This window comes from Gymnogyps californianus, chromosome 3 (assembly GCF_018139145.2).
Source record: "Gymnogyps californianus isolate 813 chromosome 3, ASM1813914v2, whole genome shotgun sequence".
NCBI classification, from domain to species: domain Eukaryota; kingdom Metazoa; phylum Chordata; class Aves; order Accipitriformes; family Cathartidae; genus Gymnogyps; species Gymnogyps californianus.
In genome coordinates this window covers 52,161,938-52,180,142 of record NC_059473.1, presented here as the reverse complement: position 1 = coordinate 52,180,142, position 18,205 = coordinate 52,161,938, and the positions used below count along the sequence as shown (strand labels likewise).

The 18,205-nt window shown below is 38.0% G+C and overlaps 1 protein-coding gene across 1 annotated transcript in view; it reads right to left on the bottom strand.

The window, feature by feature from the left end:
* Positions 1–18,205, bottom strand: part of PRKN (parkin RBR E3 ubiquitin protein ligase) — a 652,406-nt gene that overhangs the window by 141,022 nt on the left and 493,179 nt on the right. The window contains exon 8 of the mRNA XM_050893232.1: positions 4,940–5,001. Coding sequence (XP_050749189.1) covers positions 4,940–5,001 — 62 coding nt within the window. The remainder of the gene's footprint in view (positions 1–4,939; positions 5,002–18,205) is intronic.

The following is an 18,205-nucleotide window of genomic DNA, read 5'->3' as shown; positions in this document are numbered from 1 at the left end:
AGGAGACTAACTTTCTTATACTGTGCTATTTTTCAATAGCTCCCCAGTTAAGAAATCTTTCATCCCAATCCTGAGTGTATCTCAGGTACCTATGAAGCGAAGCAGTTAGCCAGCAGGTTGGACTGCATCCATTATGCTAGGGGAAAATGATGGATTATGAACAGTGAGATCAAATTGCAAGGAAAAGCTCAACAGAGCTAAGGACAGTTAGAAAGCTTCAAGTTTTAGCCTTCCTGGGGCTGCATGTCCAGGAGACTCTCTTTGCCTTGTACAGACCTTTGTGCACTGGGAGAGTCTGTGAAAAGGAGGTCCAAAACAAACCTGTCAAAGCTGCTTTTGGAGACTCTTCTAGGTCAGACTCTCTGGCACCTTCTCAAAGGGTCAAGTATCAGGTGGGGTAGCAATCTGTTGCTAAATGTATTTGTGTTGCATATTAAGCCAATTACTCTGGAAGCTAGTTTTATGTGGTAAGTTAGGTATCCACAATGCATATCACATACCAGGGAAGCTTGTACTCTTCTATTTCACCACACAGACTATGATTACCTCTTTCCATAAAGTCTAAAAACAATTCCCTCTTTAAAAACTATCTTGTTGCCACCAACTAAACCTTAAAAGATAGACTTTCCAGCCAGAATGAATTTCCCATCCTGTACATTCCTGAGGGAATAAAAGACATGGGAGTTTTACATGTCCAGGAGACTACTGAGAAGTTTGACTATTTGGACAATTGTTTCATTATTATAGAACTCCTTTTAGGAAATATTAATCAGCAACTCTTCATGCTTCAAGTTAAACACGAAGTCTTTTTTTCTCAGCATTAGTTTTCCTTCAATGCTTACATTTAGCTAAAGAAACATTTTATTTGGATAGACAGATAGACAGCCAGACACATGTTTTCGAGTGGTTTGATCCTGCAAGCCGCTCAAAACCTTTCTCTCTTAATGACATCAACAAAAATTATATATGGTCAGTATTTACAGGAAACAAATACGTGATGAACAAAAGGTAGAGACCAGGGTTTTATATTAGGAACAGTCGCTTGACTTTAATTTGACTGAAATTTGGTTGATAAAGGTAAGAGAGTTGATGAAGCAGAATTCTCTAAGGCATTTGTCTTGCTGCCGCCTGGCATTTTGATTAAGTATCTAGACTGATACAAAATTAACATGCCATATATTAAGAGCATGAAAACTTAGCTATCTGGTATGTCTAAAATATAATTGTAAATGGGCAATCATTATTAAGCAGGTATGTTTCCAAAAAGGTCCTGAAGGTATTAATTCTTGGCCTTATGCCACCTAAAATTTTTATCAATGACTTGGAAGAAAACCAAGAACATAAAACATCAGTGATAAAGCTTGTAACAATTTGAGAACAGGAAGTAATGAACATGTAACATGGATGGTTAAGTTCAAGCTACAGGGGTATCTGAACTGTTGGTAAACTGGGTTTAAGCAAACAACTTACTTTTCAGCACAGTCACATGTAAAGTTATTTTTCTAGGAACAAACTATTACCGACAATTGCAGAACAGGATTTCTGTCTGGGAAGCAGTGTGATGGATCATGAGCTGAATCTGAGCTGTATCCATCCATGTCCAAAAGCACTAAGGCACCTCTTAGATGAATAAATAGAAATTTCTAGGAGGGAAATGATATTCCTTATTGGGCAGCCACTGGTTTAACTGGAACCCACAAGTTCCAGTGGGAATGTCCACTTCAAACTGAAAGGTTCCTTCATTCTGTCTGAAACATACTTAGCTGACAGTCTGACTGACAAACAGACTCCCTTTTGCTGTACAAGCAATTTTTTTAGTCCTGTTTCAGGGGTATGGTGGCTTTTTCTGAGTTGCATTCATAGGTTGAAGTCATTTTTTATTATGATGATCACCTATTGCCTTGTGACAGGACAAAGGGAATTGGAAATGTAAAGGGTTTGGACACTGAGGAATGGGAGATATACAATGTAGGGAGCATACTGGTGCTGAAAGAGTGGTGGAAAGAAAAGAGGCTGGGCATTTTTTGTCTTTCACTACTGAGAGGTATAATAGGATCTAATGTCTGCAAGTGATTTGTAAACAAAGAATGGACGTTTTTCTAGGCAATATACTCCAGTTTAAACAAGAATTAATCCAAGAAAGTCATGTAATGTGTATTCTACAGGAGATCAGAACAGATTATCACAATAGTCCATTCTGCTTTTATAATCTGGCCTTAAATACATAAGCATTTTAAAAATAAATCAAGATTGGACATGAAGCAGTAACATGCCCCTATTATTCTTTGACTGTTGCTTGGAGTGGAAGAAAATACATGTTGGTTGATAATACTGAAATCATAAGCAGTCTGAATAAAACTGTTATAATTAATTATGATTTGTTTCTATCTAGTATGCATGATAACAGAAAAAGACACACTTTAGATCTTTTTAAAAAGCAAATATATAACTAAATAAATATAAGAAATAATTAGATAGCCATGTGAATAAGGACTTTGCCTGCAATTCCTTCCTTTCTTCATTTAGATGTATTTTAATTTTTTTACTTTGGTTTTGCACCAACTTCTCCCTAACTGTCAAAGTGTGTGCTAACTTCAAGCAAGAGCTACTGTGGTCATCAGTTGACTCATGATAAAAATGCTTTTGTAGGAACAGAATATAATTGCAATATGCTTTATACTTGTATGGGTTTATGGAATAATTCAATGGCAATGTTCACTACTTGCTAAGGCATTAGTTAAGACCATATGATAACCACTGTATTCAAATAACCTGTTAGTGTAGCCAGTTTCAGAGAAAGGCAAATGTTTATAGGTCGGACCCATTCCGCAAAACAACTTTCCATCTGCGTAGTTTTATGCCCTAATGCATGATGACAAAAATTTCTCATCTGTTTAGGTGTATTCAATACAAAGAGGAGTAATTTCATTATATAAGTCTGAAAGAATACCTAAAATATTCCAAGTGGCAAAAATACTGTATTTATTTGATTAGCGAGGCTTTCCTCATCAAACTCTTCTACTTTCTTCAAGACTTCTCTTATTATTGGACAGAAATTAATTATCTTTTCTTTTGTGGTTCCTCATGGTTTACATCATTCCACTTCTGAAGTCTGTATATGATCATATAATTTAATATTCTCTTAGTGCAAAGGTGTAAGGGTAGGCGAGTGGAACAAAGAAAGAACATATTAAGATTACACAAACAATCTTAAATCTGACATGTCCTAATGTCTGAATTCTTCATTTGCACTCAGCTCTTTCAGCCTTCATTTTTATGTCTACCACTTCCTTTTCTAAAAAGTAAACAGAAAAAAAAAGAAAGTCCATCAATAAAATTATATTGCTCTGTCAGTGGTCATTAGCAAGGCTGAGGTCTACAACTCCATCCTCAGAGCTCTGCCAGTGGAGCTATCAAAGTCTGTCTGGTTCAGCCCTCTCCCTCATACTCTCAGTCTCTTGGTTTAGTTGTTCCCTACTTTTCCTTCAAATCTCTCCTTTTGTCCCACTCCTCCTACTCTGCTTAGCTTCACCTCCTTGTGCAGCTCATTAAGTACAGATCTTACTTTATTTATCAGTCTCTTCAGCAAGTTTCCGTATTTGGTCATTCCCTTCCAGTCCTTGGTCCTAGCTCCTTGTCAGACCCTTATCCCTACCATTCTGGTTTCTACTCCTACCCTCTTTCACCAGCCAGCCCCATCTCTCCAGTGTCCCCAAGCTTCATCTCACTCTGCCTCCCATTTGTCAGCTGGCTCTAACCAGTCTCTTGGCCCCATCAATCCTGGTCATAATTTCTTTTCTTTCCTCTTCCAAAGTCCTCAATCTCACCAGATTCCTGCTTCCAGTATCTCCTTTGGCCTAGTCTGTTTTCTGTCTTTTTTTCCATTCCTGTTAGATAAACCCTCCCACACTCCCCTTCATGCTGCCTTCTTGCTGAGGAAAAGCCGAGCCCTGAGGAATTTGGCTTTTGACTTTCTATAACACCTGAAGTGGGGGGCTGGTGGAAGAAAACTGGATGTCTAGAAAATGTACCAGCAGCCCTAACTGTAATAAAAAAAGGGAGAGTGACAGGGAAAGGAGAAGCAACAGGGTGTTCTTGACAATATAATCTGATCTAAAAACTAAGAAACCAGACTTTGAATTAACATTTCAGGAGCTGCTCCTACCTCTGTCATAGCCCTCATATAGCCTTGTGCAAGTCCCTTGGTGCCAGGTTCATTAAAAGACACAGATATTCTCATGTACAACACACTAATGCTGAGCTTTCAGGCCCTCGGTCCCTAGTACCTGCAACTCTGTGTCAGGCAGTTAGGCTTTATAACTAGCACATTAGGAGAGATACTTCAGAGACAAAGACCACTTGAATTTCAGAAGCATTGAGCAGTTGAAAATTCAACTTGTCTCTCAAAATTTAAGGCCATTTTCTCATTATCTCTGTACATTAATTTCACTATTGACAAAATAATAACTGTGACCATCTTGTGAGTGTTGTAAAGCATACTTCACTTACGCTTTCCTAAGATCCCTCTACAGAAATAGTTTTCTGACTGCAAAGCACAGCTATAATTATGAATGAGAAACACACTTTTAAAGGAGAAAAAAGGCCACAAAAAGATGGATAATAGAATGATTAACTGTAAGTATCAATCCCTTAGTCAGATTGTTTGTCTATTTGCTGTTTTAGAGAGCCTGTTTACTGTTGTAGTCGAAAGCCAAAAAGCTGTGGCAGATAGCAGATGTACCAATTAATAACCTGTCAAGGCTGATGGATAGAATGAAAAAAAAAAATCTCACATATATCTCCTGTGTGGTTTTTTGCCCACATTTCAGGTCATTGGGGGTCATGAGATACACTCTGCCTCCCTGGAGAGAGACAAAACTGTCTCATTAGCGTCTATCTTTCATGACATTAAGATGCTGCCTTTGAGATACTAACTCACCTGTTCTTCTCCCAGAATCCTGAAGTGATGAAGCTCTTTAATCAAGGAGTCTGGACAGCCAGCTGTTGGAAAGAAACAAAAATAGGCATTTTAGAACTTCCTGTCAGTGCGGTTTCTGCATAAGATACATAGATGCAGAGAGGATAGAATATACAGATTACCTTAGATAAAGAAGATTAGAAAGATTAGCCATGGTTCTGCGGGCACCAGAATGCTGAAAACCATCTATCAAATAATCCTTCCACATTTCCGAGCATGCTACCAAGAACGCTTAGAAAGGTTACATTTTGAATATTTTAGCCCTTTCCCCAAAGGACTACAAACAAAAGCAAGATGAAAAGGGCAGCACTGTCTGCCAGATACCACCAGCCCCTTAGTGTAAGCCAAAAAGCCTGTTAAAAGAGGATCTCACATCAAAACCTTGGAGCTGCCCAAAGCTGAATTCTGATTCACACACTAGGTTTGGACTCATTTCTAAGCATAATACAGGCTTTCTCTGATTCCCCGAAGGATTTCATAGGCCCCACAGATCACTTTAATTTTGGCTGTCACAAATATAACCCATTTCACAAATATGTAGTTGTCACCCACAGGTGTAATACACAAACCAACTATGCAGGCAGGGGATCGATTTGCCAGAACTTTGCAATCAGATTAACGTTCAGTCACTACAGACTTTCACATCTGTATCAGCCAGTGAGAAAGAATATGCCTTGCTAGATGCCATGCATTTTACTGACCTGTTCAGACTGTGATTACCTTCCTGGTGATGAAATCCAAGGCTGCTACTCACTTCTGTACACTACTAGAGTCATTTCTGGCAAGGGCTAAAAGTGCAGACTGTGAAAGCAATCTGGGCTTTATTCTTCTTACCATAAATTGAAGCATCTGCTTGTGAACAGAGAAAATTCCTTAAAAGGAATTAAGAGCATAGTTCTCCCCAGAACATGGGAGGAACTACGATTTTTATCAACCTGCTTTTCTGCTGATGCAACTACAAATAGTTACCTCTCACTCTTAATGACTGCCATTAAAAGGATGCAAATGAATTTGGAGACAGTTGTCAGGAAATCTCCATCAGCACTGTGGCTTCACTCAAAGCCAATGAGGCATGGCCTACATTCAACTTCTGTTGGCATAGCTGTCTTAGGCACACAAAGGGAAAAGCCTTTATACTTGCAACATAACTAAAAAAGGCAAAACCCCTACTATAGACACAATTATACTAGTACAAGTCTTCTACTGGTATAACTTTTTCTACTTAGGGAACTGATTTAAATGATATTCAAACCAGCTTCTTGCTGGTAAATGCTTTATCTCCATTCAGAGGAGGTCAAGGTGGAGAATGCACCATTAACACAACTTCATCAGCAAACCCTTTTAAAGGTAGCCAAGGTTTAAGGTGGCCAAGGTTTAAGCATACGGTAAGAATTATCTATTAATGGCTTGTCTCTTATTAAATATTTCTTCCCATTTAATAAAACCTACGATATTCTTATAGGCTTCTTTCCACCCACCTCTTCCCTCCTCTCGCACACAAGGATATTCACATATTTGAATGTGTGGATTTTAGCTCTGCGTGATTCTTCCTTAACGGGTTTTTATTCTCCTCGACTTCTAGGACCACAACCCCTGTATCACCTTTAATTTTCTCTCTTCACTTGCCTCATGCTTAGGCTCTCACTGTTTATTCTGTTTCTTGTTCTTAATGCACTTAAAGTTGTCCTTACTAGTTCCATCACAGAATCACTGCTATGCAGCGTTTTTCTGTCCATTTTCACTGGGATTTACATCTCCATCTTCCAGCTCATCCAAACCCTGAATGTATCAACTCTAATTGTCTCACTAATTTCTTGACCTGAGGCCTAACTTGCAGTCCAGAGCTGTTGACTTCTCTGTGTTTCAGATCAGAACTCACTGAATAGAACACGGTTCCTCTCTCTTACCCTCAAGCCCTTATGTAATTTTAAATTTTTTTTTCCACATGTAATTTTCCCTGAAAATATCTGCATCGATTGTACACTGCTGTAGGAATTTCTAAGTGTCAAGGACAATTATGATTTCATGTAATACTGCGTGTTAATCTTTGACAGATGTTAGCTTTGTAACACCAACTAAACTGCTTTCTGCTTGTCTCTGCTTTTTGCAGTCTTTACAGCTTCTTCTTCAACCAATCATTTTTCTTCCCTCTTATCCTTTCCTATTTTTTATACACTAAATCCCTTAAGATGGGAAAGTTTCCTTTTTCTTGCCTAGCAAGAACTTTTTCTCTTTCCATTCTCCTTGAATGCCTATTTCTCCCAGATATCCATCCCAATCTGCCCTCATGCATAATTTATATAATCTCCCTTATGTGAACTGCTTACATGCATCCTCTCTTTCTTCCATGTTAGAGACTATAAACACTTCAGAACCAAGGATCTTTGTTTGTAAAAAAATGCGTAAAAGTATGAAGATATATATAGACATCTATAAACATGTATATGTTTATTTTAAGTGTTACTAGTTGTCCACTGCTGCATCCTCTTCCCAATACAATATTTTGTATAGCCTATTTTTCAGAGACTTGCCCAATCTAGTTTTCAATCTTTTCGTAGTCTAGACTTTCACTGGATCTTGAAAGCTGATTATACAAGAGATCCTGAAGTTACTAGCAAAGAAGGAACAGAGAGAGCTTAAAAACCATGTTACTGTTGGCACAATGCTTTCCAGCAACAATGAGTTCAGAAATGTCAAATGCATGCAATATTGAATTATACTGACACATTAACAGTCTGCTGCCTGTAAGAAGTCCTTTCAGATCTTCACATTGAAGAAGTAATAAATTGAGGAAACAATGAAAATTATTGTTGTCAAACAAATAAGTAAGATAGAAACATCTTCCTTTCTTTTTTGATACTTCTGGATGTATCTCTGATATCTCTTATTTCTACTTTCATTTATTCTGTTTTGTAAGTGGACCTTTGTAAAACATGCTCCAACACTGTGACCCATTTTTACCAAATATCTGGGAGTTTTGAAAAAGTCTTGGATGATGTTAAATTCCTGCACTGTGACTAGAGACAATGGCTATAGACAAATAATCATTCCATAAATAAAAAGACATAAAAAATACCTATTTTGCTGAAAAGTGTTAAGAACTATTTGTCATCTCACCCACAAAACCACCCATATATCCATCAATATATTCATGTACATGCAAACACACACGGCGATTTGAAAATTATTACAAGTTAAGCACAGCACCCAATGGGTTCACTGGCAAACTGTGCACATCAAAGGTTAAAAGAAAAATCTATTTTCTAAGTCTCTGATGTGCAACTAGCACACGCCACATGAAATAAACAATCTGCACTTTACAGATTTCTGCTGTTTTGTGTAGAATGCTTTGAGGTTAGTTTTTATGCCCTCTGTAGTACAGAAACCCTTATAATAAATGGTCTCAACAATTACTGAAACTTTCCATTTCCCTCCTCCCAATTATTACTTGAAAAAGTACAGGAATACATGAAATTTCCACAGACATAAACCAAACCATAGGAATATTAAATAAATCAATTAATAACAATTACACATAAGAGTGTTAAAAGGAAATTATGCAAAAGCATGGACAATTGCCTTTAATCAGAAGCTAAAACTCAGGACTGAGGACATCTGCAGACTGATAAAATGGCAGCTAAATTGTTTATTAGTTCCCTCTTTCAACTCACATTCAAACCTATGTGTTTCATATATTCTTGGCTACAATGACTGTTACAGGATTTTGCTAACTGTAACAGTTAGAAAACAGTGAAGGCAGAGCAAGATGTAAGAAATATAAAATTGATGCAAATCTTTAGTATTTTTATACCACTTTTTCTGCTGACATAGCTCCATTGACCTCAAAGCAATAAGACCCATAAAACTTATCTTCAGAATGAGCCTGAGTCTAAGCAGGAAACTAAGTTATGAAGGGATGATACCCAGTTCACAGCACCAGCAGCTTTATAAACTCACCAGAAGTAATTTCTTCGCTTCTATTTAAGTGTTTATTACTTAAATTAAATTTAAGCATATTATTTGCTTTTAAATGTTCCATCATACCCCAGATTGTTTGAATAACTTTGTTGTTGCTTGATTCTCATATTGCTTTACTATTTAACTCCAAATGCTGCACTTATGAATGAAAGGTACATTCAAAGTTACAGAAATTTGCAACTGTAAATTTACAATTTACATTGTCGTATTCTCTTCATAAAGATATTTTTAATCTCTTCATATAAGTATATGTATCTCCAAGAGAAGAATAAAGCAAAATTTAGGAAGGACAGTTTAATGTCTCCTAACATCATAAAATCCCTGATTTCAACTGGTCTGAACACACATTTTCAGCTACACTTGTAATTAAACTGTGATTCTAACTACTACCAATTTAATTACCCAAGTCTTCACATATTTTTTCTCAGACAGAATTAGCTTCTGGTTTTGTTTTTGCTTAAAATTATCACTTTGTATGACTTATGTTCTCCAGTGAGAAGGCAAAGGAAAAATTAAATCAACCCTTTAATATTGCATAAACTGGCAAAATGAAAGCAAAAAATTATTCTTGTTACCAATATAGCCGACTGAGAACCAATGCAAGTACCAGGGCCCCGCTGGCACCACCAGCCCTGGCTGTCCCTGCCCGGCCCCCTGGGGCTCCACCACAGCCCGTGACTCCACGTCAGCCGCTGGGGCCATCAGCCCCTGCCCCAGCGATGCCCCAGCAGGGCCGGTCTCCAGCTCCCCACAGCCCTGCCCTGCCCAGCCATGGGCCCTGCCGAGCCAGGTTCACCTGCGGGCCCACGTTCAGGCCTGGCCTCAGCCCGTCCCCATCCCCAGGGAGGTGCCCAATGACCGGGGCAGGGGCTGCCCCGGTGCCCCCGGCTGCCTGCTCCTGGCTGGGGGGTGGGACAGGCCCTGCCTGAATTTTAGCCTCAGAGTCTTCATTGACTGTAGTTACAAGCATATATATCGCTACTGTAGGATGGTGTGCTACATCTTCTACCATACGTTTGTAGCATTATTTCCTGCTTTGCATTTTAAGTTCAATCTTTCCCCAAACGGTAGCATTGGGTGAGATTCAATTCACTGAATTTAAGCATCTAAATGTTGGATATATGTGTCTAATATATTCATTGCATGCTTCCTTTTTAGTCAATAGAAGGAAATACACACCTTCACAGGGTAATTCCCATCATCTGAGACAGGCCCAAAAAGGTATGCACTTATCTCCATTAACTGAGGAGTCTAAGATGACTAAGATTTATACAAGTAACTTTTAGACTTCTAAGGTTAGATGAGCTTAATTTCACCCAACAGCTGCAATCCCAATCATTTCTGCACATGCTTAACTTTGAGCATGTAAATTTTGCCATCATATTTAGCTCCGTGTAAACTGAGCATTTACATTACGAACACAGTGTAACTTCCATTTCTCTCGCTTAAAATTTATGTCTGCATCAACACTTGTTAATTCTGAAAAGTACATACCCTTTTGTGAGGTCTGAACGTAACCATGTAAGAATATCTATCAGTGTCCTTCAAAGGATATCTTTCCACAGTGCTAATTGCTAAACAGAGCTTGCAGCTGAAAAATGTTTCAAATACATGAGAATAACCACTTCACACTTAGAAAATTAATGGACGTCTGTCTTTTTTTTTCTGATTGCTCCGTGTAGAATCATACTTGACTGGAGTACAGATATGAAAAATGTTCCATATTCAAAAAAATAATTCTAAAAGTTTGGAAGTGCAGCACTCTAATGGCAGTACTTGCAATATAGCAACGATTATCCATATATGTAGGCAAGTGTATGCTGGCCTGCTGTGCGTGCCCAGCCAGGAATGGTGGCAAGGGAAACCTGCAGCTCAGAGGTGCTTGTTATAGCAGGTATCCATCCGGAGCAGAGCCAACCTCTAGCTACAGTGGGACACAGCAGCTGGGACTCCATACGCAAGGTACAAGTACTCCGCGCAGCACAGCACAGCCCAGACGACTCTGTTGAGCGAGCAGGAAGGACAGGAAGAGCACAGCCCTGCACTGTGCATGATAACAACGGGAATGGTAATGGGGTAGTGAGAAGAGGGAGTCGGGCTAGACTTTCACACAAAATTTAACAGGTTTGAAATCCCGTAATTAGTGTGCATTTGTTTGTTATGTAATTTTCCCAGTCTCTTCCAACCTGTTCAACTAATTGGAATATTGGTGTAAAAAATACACCTTTCTGCTGTCCGTGTCTCTTCCAGTGAAAAGCAATCCTGTGCTCGTGACAGTGTGGTCACTTTTATGGGAACTGACAATGATTTCAAAGTATGACGTGCCTGCACTGTGCTTGTGTTAATTAAATGTTTTGATGTTTCGGGTGACCTTTTCTCATTTTTGATGTTATGTGAACATGAACAAAGACAAAACTAAGCAGAGTGTCTGGAATGCATAAATATTTTATTGAAAAGAGAAAAAGATATTATGAAGAATATCAAGTATGTAATTTACAGAATATAAGCACACAAGCCTATCTTTGGAATACTGCTTGTGCTTGTGCATTGTGAAAGACGTAGAAATGTTTTCTCACAGATCCCACAGAAGGGTATTATTATAATCATTTTCACAATTTTTTTTGCAACCTTCATGAGCAATACTTTTGTAAATTGTAAATTATTGAGGTTTTTTTCTCTGTTGTTACCTAGATAATTTTCTAGTGTAACCAAACTTAAAGCTTAATTAATTTGTAGATGTACACTGTGCTTACAGATATCTTCCTTTGTATAAGAAAGATTTAATTTTTAAAGAAAGGTAGGTGATAAAACTGTTCTGTGAATAATTTGTCATATCAAGTCCCAAGCCTTACATCTGCAGGTCTTAAAATGCAGGGGATTCACATGGGCACACAACTTTATCTGGAAGATCAATTATTGCTAACCACCATTAATCATAAAATCACACATCAGAGTCAAAAACCTCTCATAAAATCAGCTTGTAATCACTAGGTTTACCTATTGATTTGTTATTAACAAAAGGTCTTATTTATTTACCTTCCGAATTCTCAATGTTGATCATACATTAGAGCCACATTTGCAAACTGAAATTCTCTGACCCATTAACTCATAATTCTGCTTCCAATACCTGTTTTGATGATCTATGGTGATTGGGGGTAGGTTCGGTCATGGAACATTTTTCCCCAAGAAAGAAAACCAAACGACTTTTTGTTCAAAAGATGCACAGTGGTTATTCTCTTGCCTTACCTATAGGTATTAGAACTTTCCTCAGAAAGTATAATATGTCTTAGCTATAGGTGTATTTCAAAATGCTACAAGCAGCATTCAGTCTGTTGGAGACACTAAAGCATCTGATGATTTATTTTTTATAAATATGCAGTAGGGCAATGCTAAAACCAGAGAGCACAACAAGCAATACTTGCATGTGGTTTACATAGCCAGAGGTCAACATGGTGAAGGTCTTTCCTGTAAGTCTTTAAAAGTCTCTCTAAAGCTACAAATGGTGGGGCAGTTCTTCAGCTCAAGCAAACTAGCATAGCAACCATTAAGTCAATGGTGCTTACACAGTCATACTAGCAAAAAAATTGGCTATGTACACAAAATGTAATAGTTGTTAAAAAGACTGTGTGCCAGTAAAGGACATATTTAAGTGCCCCTTTTTCAAAGCTTAATCTGCAATAAGAAATCTAGTTGCTTTAAAAAAAAAAAAAATCAGAATTGAAATATCATTTTCTCCTGATTAGTACCCTTGTCAAACAGTATTATGTTCATTTTCTTTTTTCTTGATTGACTTCTGACAGCTGAAGTCAGTAAAAAGACCTATACATTTTTTTGCTATCAAAAAGGCTGCTGAAGCTAATATTCAAGAAAGTTTCATGAAAGCTTGATTGTCAGGACACAGTACTTGTCCTGTTCTGACCAGTTACCAGAGATGTTAGTTGCCTAACTGAACAGGTTATATTTTTGTTTGTATGCACTGAATTTCAAAATCATCCAAAGACACAAAAGGTATTTTTGCTCTCATGAAGTACTTGTGCAAAAATTCTGCAAAGGGACTGCAACAGAGTTGGGAAAGGACCACATAAAGTTTGACTACTGGCAGCAAATAGAGCATCTCAGATTAGAGAAAATTCTGCTGGCCTGGCTGTCCTGGTTTCAGCTAGGACAGAGTTAATTTTCTTCCTAGTAGCTGGTATAGTGCTGTATTTTGGATTTAGTAGGAAAATAATGTTGATTACACACTGATGGTTTTAGTTGTTGCTAAGTAGCGCTTATCCTAAGTCAAGGATTTTTCAGCTTCTCATGCCCAGCCAGCAAGAAGGCTGGAGGGGCGCAAGAAGCTGGGAGGGGACACAGCCAGGACAGCTGACCCAAACTGGCCAAAGAGCTATTCCATACCATATGACATCATGCCCAGTATATAAACTGGGGGAGTTGGCTGGGAGGGGCGGATCGCGGCTTGGGAACTAACTGGGCATCGGTCAACGAGTGGTGAGCAATTGCATTGTGCACCACTTGCTTTGTATAGTTTAATTCTTTTAGTATTACTATTGTCATATTATTATTATCATTATCATTGTTTTTCATTCCTTTCTGTCCTATTAAACTGTCTTTATCTCAACTCACGAGGTTTTTTTCCTGATTCTCTCGCCCATCCCAGGGGTGGGGGGGAGTGAGCAAGCAGCTGCGTGGTGCTTAGCTGCCGGCTGGGGTTAAACCACCACACTGGCTTTCTCACATTGCACACAACTCTGGCCTTCACTGTGCTGCTACTCACTGGTTTTTTTAATGATGCTTTAAAGCCAAATGACTAGAAGTAATGAACTACGTTAGCCATTTTCTACTAGGGTCTTTCTTTTAATCTTTACAACAGAAAATAACAGCAGGAATACTGACCTGCCATTTCAGTTTAGAACCTGCTTCCTTGCTTGCTTTTTGCATATTTAAAGCAATATTTAAACCAGACTTGACCAAGTACTGTTTAGTCACATAAGCATTCAAACTCTGAATTGTACTGAGCTGCACAATGCTAGCATGCCACTGCTTGGTTTTTTTGGCAGTTTTCTGTATATGCTGCACCACTCTGTGACAAACTGTTGAAAGAGTCTGTCAGAGGGGGGAAATTTTCTAAAAAAATTCAGTATTGTCCAAGAGTCTAAGACTTCAAGGTGACCATGCAATAGCGCAAACATATTTGACTAACAGTCTGTACCATCTGGTTGCTCGATATTCCGGTTTAAATTATAGGCGTAAATGCACCCATGCAATTTTCAGTAAAGTCAGTGAATATTAAACTCATGCAACAAAACAAAATCCGTGCTGTCTATCTGTAATCAGAAATTGAACTATGACCTTTACTGCTTAAATACAGCAGCTCCAGAAGCAGAAATAAAAAGGAGACTCCCTTCTTTCCATGCAAGTACTGACTTTTGTCAAATTAAAGTAAATTTTACAGAAACAACATAATTTCTTTTTTTTAAATGCTTCTTAACTAAGAGAAGTCACTCCTACAGTTTCTTCATAACATCAAAGAGTCAGAAAATCAGCAAGTCTAAGGCTCCTAACATAACCAGATGATTTTTTTTTTTAGTTGAGATACAACAGAGCTGCTCTAAACTTCTTTTGGAAGACTCAACACCTTCTGCCATATAAACCTTGGTAGTGAAAATCTCATTGCAGGGATCTGGGCTGAAAGGAGCTCTTCACTCTCAGTATACTAGGTTTTTAGCTCAATCAGCTCAATTCATGAAAGGTTTTCTCATCTTTTATTCAAAAAGTAGTTGAAATCTCTAAAGCAAACTCTGTTCTCTCAAATTCCCACCTTCATGCTGGCACTGGCCTTTGATGATGATCAGTACCTTTGAGAAGGCAAGTGAGAGGTCAGGAGGTTTCAGCATGTGGTGGAGACTTTATAAGAGAGGAGATTGTCTTCTCAGGGAAAATCCAACTATCCCTGAATAAAAGTCAACACAAGGCAAAAATAACTATAGAAGAATTTCATTTGCCAGTTACTGAAGGGCAAGTCTTTAAAAGATTGTCATTTCTGAATGCCAGAATTAAGCAGGTGCAATATAGAAAACGTTAAAAGGTTTCTAAGCTGAAATTAAACCAAAGTTCACACAGCCGTTTTCCAGCTGATGGCTTGATAACAGAAGTACACTGTAAAGCCCAAGTGCTGAGAATCAGATTTGAAGAGTAAATATTTCTTCTTTTTCCCCTTAAAAGTTGAATTAAGGAAACTGTCCTCCTATAATTTGGGGAATGACAGATAGAAAGAACAGTTTCAGCAATTCATGTTGCAATAAATTTCCATCTCACTCGTATTTTACTAAGTGAGGTTATTACACAGACTATGTAATGTAGAATAAGCCACTGTACCATCAAGAAAGATTTGGCCAGGTGCCAGATAACAAACACAGCTTTCCATCTCTTTAATTACAAAACTAGTGTTCAAGGATATTAAAATGCAATTTTTAAAGGTTATTTTCTGTCCACAGTACAGGAAAATCAATATGCCAAGCTCAAAAAAATCTGACAGAAAAACCAAGATGCACACATGTAGGTCTTGCTCTCTTACTCACACATGCATAAGCATGCACAAAATTACTATTGAAGAAAGGAGAATGGCAAACAATATTCGGTGACCCAGAAACAGCAATGCTTTTCTTTCTACTTTTGCATTTCTTTTCTTCCTGGGATATGACATCATTCTGTATAAACAGTATATAAAAAATGGTATTCCTTTAATCTGTGCAGCATTTATAAGACTTCAACATGAGCCTTTCACTGAGAGCTTAGACAAATATTTAAATTGCTACATAAATGACTCAGACTACAAGGCAAGCCCAGGCTACTCTAAAAATAAATGTTCATGGACAATAAACCCATCCAACCAAAAGAGAATTTTAAAAAGCCATGGAATATATTATGTCTCACAGAATAGTACAGACATATCTGGATGAACGGCTATGATTTTCTCTTTTTCACAGGGATTTTATGACAGAAAACCATTTCCAGAACACTAAAGAATGAAGCAATTGTCTAAAAGTGGCCTGCACTCTCGTAATGGAGTTGAAATCTTAATTGTTACCTAATTCTAACATTTTTCTTCCTCCTTCGCAGCAGCAATACATGTATGCATATCTTATTGCTCTCTGTGAGGGAACATGGCAAAGTTCCACTTGCGAAATGAGGACGGTTTTGCATTTCACCTTAATCAGATCAAATTAGGGCAGGTGGTAACCCTGCAGGCAACATAATTATGAAAAATGCCTGCGTTCAATACAAACTGTCCTTCCAGTCTTGAGGTCTAATAGGACATCATAGTACAATCTTTTTACATTTTACTGGCAGCTCAGAACACAGAAGCCCACAGAGGGGGGACTACATACTGCTCTCATTTTTTGTCTGTGCAAATCCAGACAAATAATACATATGTTCTTCAATATTTACTCTAACATAAGAGGCAGAGTGTTCCTGGGAGTGCAAAAGCTGGTGTGGGATGAAAAGTAAAGTTAAATACAGAAGAAAAAGAAATTAAGTCACTCTCTAGTCAGGTCTAATTCTAATAACATTGTGCGAGACAGGCTAATCCTGCATTACAAACAGTGATTCGTGTTTCTACTATAAAAAAACCTGACAGGCAGGCATAAATACAAGAGATCATGCTGTCTGTTCATCTAACAGAAAAGAATTGGAATGAACTGAGAGGTTCCCCAAAGATAGAGAGTTAAGGATTTTTCTGATTTTATATTGATATACTGGCCTTATTCTTGAACAGACCACTCGTGATGAATAGCTGGTGAAACACATTTGAAATAAGCTGAAAATTTAATGCAAAATTCTACTCTACATTAAAGGGATAATACAGCCAGGTTCATTTAGAATATTACTCCTCTGAAGACACCCCAAGCACTACAATAACAAATGTTATATCAAAGATGCACTCAGCAACAAATGCAATATGAGTCTCTGCGAGGCGATTTTTCAGTATGTTAGAATTATAATATCACTCCATGGAAACAAATTAAGCAGCACAAGCTTGGCTGTTGGGATCACTTTATTAGCAATGCAGTGTTTTCTCATAAAGAATGCTTTGCTTTCGATCTGTCAATGAACATCAAAGATGGCCTATCTGTTTTTATGGTGCACGACTTACTATTTGCCTATGAAATAAACAAAACACTTTAACATCCGGCTCTCTTTCTGCAACACTTCAAAAAAAAATATTGAGAATAACAAAAAAATTCCTGATCATTTTTACTGTACAGCCAAAGTCCAGTCCAGTGTGGGTTTTTTTTAATCAACAGGGATATACACTTTAATCAGGAGGGATAAAACTGGTACACTAGTACCAGTGAAGGAATACTGAACAATTTCTACCTGGTGGAGGAATGTCTATTTTTAAATACCCAGAGATTTCTGCAAAATATTGAAAAATATTCCACTCTGGTTAGTCACCATGCTGATACATGAATTGACTTAATTTCATCCCTTGTGCATAGCAGAGAAAACACAGCCCTTGCTAGGTGGATAGGCCCTTTCAATGGGTCAAAAAAAGGATGCTGCGCTTGCACTGTGGTCATAAATTTCAAGGGTGTTACAATTTACCCCAAGCTCAGTGGCTGCACTGGACTAGGAACACAGGGGAAAATGGATATGCTTTACTATGTACAGGGCAGGAGGGAACCCCCACAGCTCAGCATTATGCCATCAGACTCATCGGTACACTGAAGTGAATTAGTGCAAGCAATTTCATGAGATTACACTAGCAATTTAGTACAGAACAGCTGCCGCACCACACTAGAGGATACTCCTTCTAGTCTTTACTTACATGGCCACAAATAACTTCTGAGTTAATCCAGAGCAACAGCATACATCTTTTATCTTTATCACCTTACACAGAGATATGCTATGCCTTGTAATTAGTTGGTCTTGTCTAACGTTTTTTTAAACTCACGATAATTTCATTATCACAAGTCTAATATATCTTCATTAAATTAGACACTCTATATGACACTATTTCTTCTAATATTTGAATTACTTCCCATATCTAGAGCATGTACATTTTTTCCCTTAGCTACACTTTTTTCTGTATTCTTTCAACAGCACAGTGTTTCTAAGCTGTGAGCCTGAAGCCAGAATAGACAGGTATAGAAGCAAATCTCCAACATTACTACCTGCATATATGAAATCCCACAGGGTACAGAGTCCAACTGCAGAGGGTTGGGGGTGGGGGTGCACATGTTT